Source organism: Cottoperca gobio, chromosome 20, assembly GCF_900634415.1.
Source record: "Cottoperca gobio chromosome 20, fCotGob3.1, whole genome shotgun sequence".
Classification (NCBI taxonomy): domain Eukaryota; kingdom Metazoa; phylum Chordata; class Actinopteri; order Perciformes; family Bovichtidae; genus Cottoperca; species Cottoperca gobio.
This window is the reverse complement of record NC_041374.1, coordinates 14,219,600-14,228,315: the sequence shown is the minus strand read 5'-3', so window position 1 is coordinate 14,228,315 and position 8,716 is coordinate 14,219,600. Positions and strand designations below refer to the sequence as shown.

The following is an 8,716-nucleotide window of genomic DNA, read 5'->3' as shown; positions in this document are numbered from 1 at the left end:
AAACTAATTCTTTAACTTTGGGGAACTACTTTGAATATTAATTCCGATGCATGCTCTTTCAAGTGCAAATTAGATGATAAAAGCGTTTTTTTTAACTAATGACACGATGCACGTGTGGAACCTCTGCTTTGGAAAGAGTGCAACTTTGATCTTGTACTTTTCAGTGATAAAGCAGAAGTGTTAAGTCTATATTAATTCAGTCAGAGAGGAGAAGTGAGGACAAATGTTTCCTCTAAACTCATGTGTGCTGATAACGCAATAATGTCCTGCCATCCATTAGTCACTGTGTCCCAAGACATGAATTCACTCTTAGTGGCTGATGTCAACACATGAACTTCACCATAGTTACAGGCTTGGTGAACTCATCTCCTTAAACAGCAGTGTTGCAAGTGCTACTTATGACAGTCACACGCACGCACACGCACGCACACACACAGAGGGAGAGGGGGGGGGAGAGAGAGAGAGAGAGAGAGAGAGAGAGAGAGAGAGAGAGAGAGAGAGAGAGAGAGAGAGAGAGAGAGATTTTCCACTGAAGAGGAATAAAACTGTTTCGGCTCACATGCGCTGTCTGTGGCGAAACACGTCTCCGACAGAAAAGACTAAACCGAGACCACATCACCCGGTTATATACATGTCTATAAATAACCAACCAATCAGCGGCGAGACACTGGGAATTAAACGCGCCAATTAAAACGGAGAAGGAACCAAATTAAATCAGAGGCCGGTCGCGATTGGCTGACTGTGATATCATTTGCAGGCCCTTACGCTGCTCGACGCTGATTGGCTGATACCATGCAGGCGTAATCCTGCCGTGAGGGAGGGGGGGTCGGGCTTCGAGGTTTGAATAGGGAAGTTTGCAGAGCGCAGTTGTTCCCCATCCAGTCCAGTGCAGTGTTTGCAAACACCTTGAACGCAAGCGAGAGAAGAAGGGGGGGACTGACGGACAGACGCTCGGCTGCTACTGCTGCTGAAAACAAGCGCTTCTACGCTTGCATCGCAGGGGACCGCTCTCATTCCTTCCACTTGGTGTTTTTCTACCTGACAAACACATTTAACTGCAGCTACATAGGTTTTTTTTTATACAAACTCTGGAAAAATGGATGTTCTACCCATGTGCAGCATCTTTCAAGAACTTCAAATAGTTCACGACACGGGCTATTTCTCAGCCTTACCGTCACTGGAGGAGTACTGGCAGCAGGTGAATATATCTTTTTTTTTTTTTTTTTTTTTTTTTTTTTTTTAAGTAACTGTGTGAGATTGTGCGGCAAAAGCGGAACTGAAACGCTTGCTTTAATAGATTACACCGCGCAGTTTAAGAAGTTAAAGAATATCATCATAACGGTTGTAAACACAGGCGTCCGGTGCTTAGACGGCACCCATCCATTCACCTGACGCGATATTTCATGTTCGGTTTCGTTATGAAGTTTCTGGCAGACTGAAGTGGATCAGTGTGTCAGTCTGACAGCTGGAGTAAAGGCTCTGCTCCGCCAAGACGAATGGGGACAGAGTAACTCACGCTGCTGCTGCTGCTCTGCTATATTTTGAGCATGACTTCTTCTTTCATGAGAGCTGGTTTCACTCCTAACACCAGCCGGTGGAAGTAGAATTTCAAATCAGTCGGCAGTTGAATCAAAATCAGATTAAGCGCGCTGGCTCAGGATCAGCTCTGTAGATCATGATGCTTTTTTTTTCTTTTTATGAGATGATTCAGTCAGTTTTGGCATTGTTTCAAGACCTACATTAAGAACTTTAAATGCGATGCAGTGATTCAGCTCCATACGGATTTGAACAACATCCGCACCGTTTTCCATAACATTTATTTTCCTTAAAAACATCAATTTGCATCATCCTTGGATTTGAATGGGCTCCACAACATGACGCTATCAAATGTCCGCCAGGGCCAATTCCTGCTCACATGAGTAGGCACTAGCACAGCTGGACAATATTGTGTTAGGCTACAGAAGCCTGGAGGGAAATATTTCTTCTACATCTGCCTTGTCGAAGCTGCTGTCTCTGAGCACCTTCTAATGAATGGCCCTTGCTTTTCAACTTAAATAGCCTCTGAAGTCAATTGGAGCCGGTGTATCTTTTGCGGCCGGGCTCGAGTGGCTGCCACTGAGGAAGGATGTGATTGCATGTCAAAGGTTTGAATGAGGAAAACCAGTTGAATGGCTCATGTTGGAGGAAGGGGGGGGTAGTTGAGCGGCTTCCTTAAAAGGACTCTAAATTTGTTCAGTGAGTCATTCCAGTGCTGAAATGACAATGCACGTTTAGTGTTGGGCTGAGCTCAGGTGAAGGAGACTTTAGGTAGATGACACTTCAAGCCTGCATACATCACATGAAGCTGAGGTGGCTGCTTCATGTGGTGAGTTTGAGGCTTGATTAAGTGAGGGAGGGTGACTTTAAGATCGTGAAATGCAAAGCAAATCATGAAATCTGCTTATTGTTTTCTTTATGAATCATTTAAGGCATAGATGATGTACTTAGTTTGCTTGTTTGATCCTAACAATAGTCCAAAAGAAATGTGTATATAGTGCAAACAAGCAGCAGATTGTTGTGTTTGAGAAGCTGCAAACCAGCAAATATTTTGGCATATTTGCTTAAAAAATGACTGAAATAATTAACATTCTTTTATTGATTAATCTTTAAAGCTGTAATGTCTAAACCTGATCATTACAAATATGAGCCTAGTATGTACAATGAAGATAACTGCAGTAATAGCTACAGTTTCCTGTTTAATGCTTCCTGCTGTAAGCACTTAACAAATATTACATGTTGGCATGTTGGGGTATGTGCACGTGCATAATTTAAAAGGATTTCCCACACAGAAGCATTTTGCTGGTGTAAATGAACCTCCTCTCTTCAGGGCTGCTGGTGTAATTCATTAATTCTTACTGAATCTTCTCATTCGATCAGACGTGCTTGGAGTTGGAGCGCTACCTACAGAGCGAGCCTTACGTCTCCACATCCGACCTCAAGTTCAACAGCCAGGAGGACCTCTGGAGCAAGTTGATCTTGGTCTGTGGGGACAAGGCCAAGGCCGAGTCCGACCCAAAGCTGCCCCCGGCCCACGACGAGGACAATCAGGACAGCCAAATCTTGGACACCAACAGTGTCAATTCTGACGCCAGCAGCGAAGCTTCAGACAGTTCTGAGGAGCTCTCGCCCACACACAGCTTTACCTCCAACCCTCTGGGCTCTGTCTTGGTTGGCTCTGGACCTTTTAGCCCCTCCATCATAAGCACTCCCCCGTCCTCTCCGGAGGCCAACTCGGAGCCTGGTGGTGTGACTAACGGCTGGGTAGCCACACACACCGAGTTGCACTTGCCGGTCAAAATCAGGAGCGGCGGTGTGGCAAAGGGTACGGAAAAGAATGGACCCAACAGCGGGGACGCGTCCCCGGACGGCAGGAGGCGAGTACACAGGTGTTCCTTCAATGGCTGTCGCAAGGTTTACACAAAGAGTTCCCACCTAAAAGCACACCAGCGCACTCATACAGGTGAGTTTCAAGCACCTATCAGACCATATCATGACCACATGTGATCTATGTAAACAGAACTACAGGAAGTGAAGGTCTCCTCTGCTGTTCTCAAGCAAATTCATTTAAAGAGTTAAAAAAAAGAAATCCCACTTTTTATTGAGTGAATGACGGAAGTGCTTTTAATTCAGTCTTCCACCTTAACGTCATTGTCCATCCATTGTGTAATGTAATTAAAGGTCCACATTGCGCGATGTCCTCAGCTGGAGCGCTGCGAGTATTAGCTCTGCATGGCTGGATACCTAAACTGTGACCTAATCTATCTGGAATGTGACTGACTGAGCCAGTGAGTGAGTGAGCGAGAGAGAGAGAGAGAGAGAGGGAAGGAGCAGGGGGGAGGGGTTGCACAAGGGAGATAAAAGGACTTGAAAACAGATTGAGTTTCACCATGGGAAAAGTGGTGAATGGGGGGGGAGCCAGGGGCACCCAGTTGAAATGGCTTTGAATGGTCATTTGAGCGTTTCTTATTTTTGATTAACAGCATGTAATTGCACGTCTGGCTTTTTTCAATTTTATACATTTGTCCTGTTCAGCTACAGTGCATCGCTATTAGCATTCTTAGCATGTTTCAGTTAGCATAAAAACCCAGCTAGTGATCCAACAGTTTCAGTGGAGTTTGGGTCTCAAATGAATTGTCAGCACTCATGTCATCTGCCCTGGCCCCGAGCTGATTGATCTGAATGAATTTGAATGACAACAGTCTAGAGCCAACCAATCACAGCCTGACATTCCCTTTTTGCGCTTGAGCTCAACTAATCGCCTCCTTGTTTGTTCTGCAGGTGAGAAACCTTACAGGTGTTCATGGGAGGGCTGCGAGTGGCGTTTTGCACGAAGCGACGAGTTGACCAGACACTTCAGGAAGCACACTGGGGCAAAGCCATTTAAATGCAGTCACTGTGACAGGTAAGCCACGCCATTCCTCTGCAAGTAACGTCACCAGGCTTCTTATAAGCCTCGGCCCCTTTGACACAGAGCTGACGCATGCAATCGTGATCTGCATTTCTGTTCTCTTTTGCATCATGTTGATAATGATGCATGTCTTTAAAGATTGGAAGATTGAAATCGGCCAATGTTAGATTATTTCATATGTATTGCATCAGTGTAAATCCCCGCCGATAAGTAACAAGAAAGTCAAAATCCAATATCGTTCTAAAGATGAATTGGAGGTCATTTGGAGTGAATCTGCATTCTCAGTAGGAATTTGATGGTTCCATTACAGCCTCACAACATTAAAATCTGAAACTCTTCTTGTCTTTTGAAGCATAACTATTAAGAATCACAGGAGCACACTAGTTTCAGTAGTCCATCTTTGCTTTGTTATTGACTTCCTTCTCCTCTCTGTCTCCAGATGTTTCTCCAGGTCTGACCATCTGGCTCTTCACATGAAGAGGCACGTCTAGAGCAGGAGAAGCTTCAACCAAGCAACACAGCGAAAGGGGAACGTTTTAAAAGAAAAAAAAAAAACAAATGCCGTCTCCCGACCAGTCTCTTGGTTGAACTGTCCCAGAGCAGAGTGGCGGGAGTGTGTTCCAGCCAAAGCATGCCGTTTTGCACCATACTGAAACCCAGTGCCTCCGGGACCTCTCTTTGGAGAAAGGCACTCTGAAGGTTGTCTGTTGCAACAAAAGGACAAAATCATGGATGGGGAAGAATTGTTTTTGATTGAGAAGGACTTACAACACACACAAAAAAAGACAAAAAAAAAAAAAGATAAAAGACACACAAACAAAACGAGTGAATGATTTGTATGTATGGTGCATGATGTTTTGGGGGACATCTCCCGGACAGCAGATACACTGGTACTTTACAAACCTGTCTGAGGTAAGCATGTGTGCACTGTGAATGTCTGAGATTGGCTGACCGGCCCCCTGGGAAGAGAGGAGAAGAGGAGATCTTTGTGAGATGGATTGATGGATGGTGCGGGGCTGCCACCAATGTTGCTGTGGACTGAATGGGTTTCTGGGGGGAATCTCTGTTTCCCCGGTGGCAGTGTGAGGATGGGGCAGGATGGAAGTTCCTGCCTGTCTGTCTGGCACCCAGACGGGGGGGTCCGAAGCTTTTGAGGCCTTGGGTTTGACTTGAGAGAAGGAGGACGTGACCCAGGGACCAAAACTCCCCCCTGGTCACTGTATGACAGGAGCTTTTTTGGTGTTTTTGGTGCAGCTACTAAATGTGCAATGTGTTATGTAGCCTGGTTTATTATTTTTTTACAAGCTACAAAGCTCATTTGTAGTCCAATTGTATAAGCTGTGTGCTTAGAGTTATAACACAACTATACTATAACTTCAGTATCATAGACAGGTGTTGCATGGTTCTAGGGTTTGTTCATTTCATGTTTCCACTGTAATCAGGACTGCAAATAGTTTCAATAAAAGTGCAGCTAAAGTGCGGACGGTTAAATGTTACAATATTGTACATAAAGCCTTGATGATTTCCTCTTTTTAGTTTTACAAACTTCATCTGATTCTTCATCTAGCTGAAGATTTCACCACTGCTTACTCATTTTCTCATTCATCCTATGCCTTGAGGAGTAATTTTGCTTTTTGTACTTTCTTTTTTATCTAATAATGCACTGTTGACCTTAATGGTGCCTTATGCAAGTGACTCAGCCCTGTGGCAGCGGTGGTTTTGCTCCGTGCGGAAGTCACATTTGTTATATGGGTGATTTGACAAGCTTGATCGAGGCTCAATTACACATTAACTCGCACCTCTTTGTGTTTAATGACAGTTGTCCGCATCTGTTCTGACGATTAATTGTGTTGCTAAAATGTTAACGTTCTTCAGAAAAGCACCTTTTCTCAGTCGTCTTAGAGTCGGCGCACTAGTTTAGTTGATGTATATCACATTCAATTAAGTCAGAACATGTAAATAAGACAAATGCTGTATGTGTAGAGCACTTAAATTCATTTATTAAAGACGTTAACTACTGTGTAGTATGTACTCAAGTCCATCACACACAGCTCTAAGGTACAAAACAACCAGACTAGGGCAACAAAAATGGTTTTTTTTATGCGTAGTTCATGCAGTGCTGCTCCTTTTCGCCGTATCCCTCCCCACCATCACCAACACCATCGTCTCCTCCCTGTCGTCGTCGTCGTCCCCCCCCCCCCCCCCCCCCCCTGTCCCTCCATCCCTGCAAGGGGGACTGAAGAAAAAGCTAAAGATTTATTGTAATTAACCGGCTGCAGTCGGACAGGCCTCGCCTTGTACTGCCTCTCAGTAATGAATTGCTAAAGGCTTTGTTGGCATGGAATCTGTCACAGACTGCTGACTGTGTAGGTTGGTTATTGACCTGTCTGGGGAGCGTTGTTTTAGCCAAGCTGCAACAGTATTATCAAAACCACAGGAGCGAGCGAGGGGGCGGGGTGCTCACGGGAGGAGATAAAGATCAAGCGTTGACGGTGCACATACAAGTTTGACTAAAGAAAAAAGCCAACGACAGTATCTCTCCAAAAGGTGGATTTTATTGGAGGTGGAGGGGGACTCTGCAAAAGGTGGAGACCATAGTAATTGTAGGGATTAAACTTATTATTGTTTCAGGATAAAGTGATCTGTGCCACCCACTCCAGATCAACAACCTTGCTGTAGGAATTCGATGTTGCAGCAAGTTGCACCGCAGCATGCTACGACTTATGGATTTCAGATCAGCGGGGGAAAGAGACAGGATGAGTACAAACTTGAAACTGCTTGCTGCCATAGATTTGGGAGTGCTGGCAGTGCTTTTTGTGGGCAAAGGAAAGGAACATCCATTCTGTAAAAAACACGGCTGCCAATACTTTTCAAATGGTAATTGAGCCTTGATCAAGCCCCGTGTTTGCTCCCATCTTTTAAGCTTTTCATCATCGCCTTCATCCCACTACCCCAACTTCTTCTGTGTCACACACACACACACACACACACACACAGCTCTTTGTTCTCAACTGAATCTTTGTATAAAATGAAAAAAAAACACAACTTTTGTAAAATTGTTATGTTTATGCTTTATGAAATTTTTATTTGAAATTGTTTTGCAAAATTGTTATATTTCTGTATGAATGTATTTTTTATTGGAATAATAAGAAATTCTTATCTGACTTTGGCTTGCTTCCTTTGTCTCATTTGTTGATTCTCCTCAGTTATGCTTCATTATTGTAAAAGCTTGTTTTGTCCGTGGGAGGTTTGCAGCGTGCTGAGGATGAATAGCGACATTTAAACTGCATCGTGCCCTGCAGTCATATGACACAATGTGATTAGGGTCAGAGTGTGAGCACATATCTGACACTTTTAATTTATTGCTTAGAAAAAAGAATTAAACAGGAATGTTTTCCAATTTGTGCAATATATATTCTTTGTTGAACAGTTGTACCTGCCAGGAGCTCTAAATGGCCTCACCTCTTCCTGACTTGTAAATACCAGCATGGAAATATTTCCCTCGAATGAGCAAATTATATCTTTGCAGAAACTGGTTGCTAAACACAGAAACCTGACGCACCTCGCTCCCACTGGCAAACACTCAGTTCTTTTATTTTTATTTTCACCAAACACCCCCTAGAAAAGTTTCAGTAAAATCTCACTGCAGTGGCTTCAGTTCTAAAAGCAACTGACTGCTCACTCCTTAGAGCTAGCTAACTCTCATCAAAGCAGTATAAATAATTTATCTCCATCTCTTACAGCCCATGGCATTTAATTAGAGAGCAGCTTTTATACATTTGTTAGATAATTACTCTACTTGACATAGATAATGATACAAAACAGCAGTGGATAAACCAAAGAGCCGAGTTTAAGTCACAAACTAACAAGAAAATAAGATTTTTAAAAAAGGACAGCCTTCTTCTTCTCTGCTCCCCTGCTCATGGTGATGACCTAGAATGGGCAGGCAACTTATTAGCTCCTCTGATTTCCAGTAAATGCCCTGTGGTTTATAAACGAAGCTTTGCCTGCAGTTGGTAATTAAGCTCACTTTGGAGAACCTCCCAGCTTCGAAGTGGCAAAGAGTGTTGTTTTTGCCTCAAATGTTGCAGCTCCTTGATCTCTCAAAACTGCTGCCCCGCTTGATTTCTCAACTTCAAATCTACCTAGGATGCATAATGCATGAAGAGCAAGACAACCAGCGAAAAAGAGTTTAGTCCAAAACAACTCACTTGACCTGCACATAGAAGTCTGCAGGCTCGGATTCTGTTGTTAACCTCTTAAAAGGAG

At 43.8% G+C, this 8,716-nt stretch overlaps 1 protein-coding gene across 1 annotated transcript; it reads left to right on the top strand.

Annotated features, from left to right (window-relative positions):
* The first annotated feature begins 849 nt into the window (after nucleotides 1-849).
* klf6a (Kruppel like factor 6a) lies at nucleotides 850-7,616 on the top strand. Its single transcript, XM_029457618.1, has 4 exons — nucleotides 850-1,198; nucleotides 2,917-3,499; nucleotides 4,318-4,441; nucleotides 4,887-7,616. The coding sequence occupies exons 1-4, from the start codon at nucleotides 1,097-1,099 to the stop codon at nucleotides 4,936-4,938; spliced, it is 861 nt and encodes a 286-aa protein (XP_029313478.1). The 5' UTR covers nucleotides 850-1,096; the 3' UTR covers nucleotides 4,939-7,616.
* The last annotated feature ends 1,100 nt before the right edge of the window (nucleotides 7,617-8,716 follow it).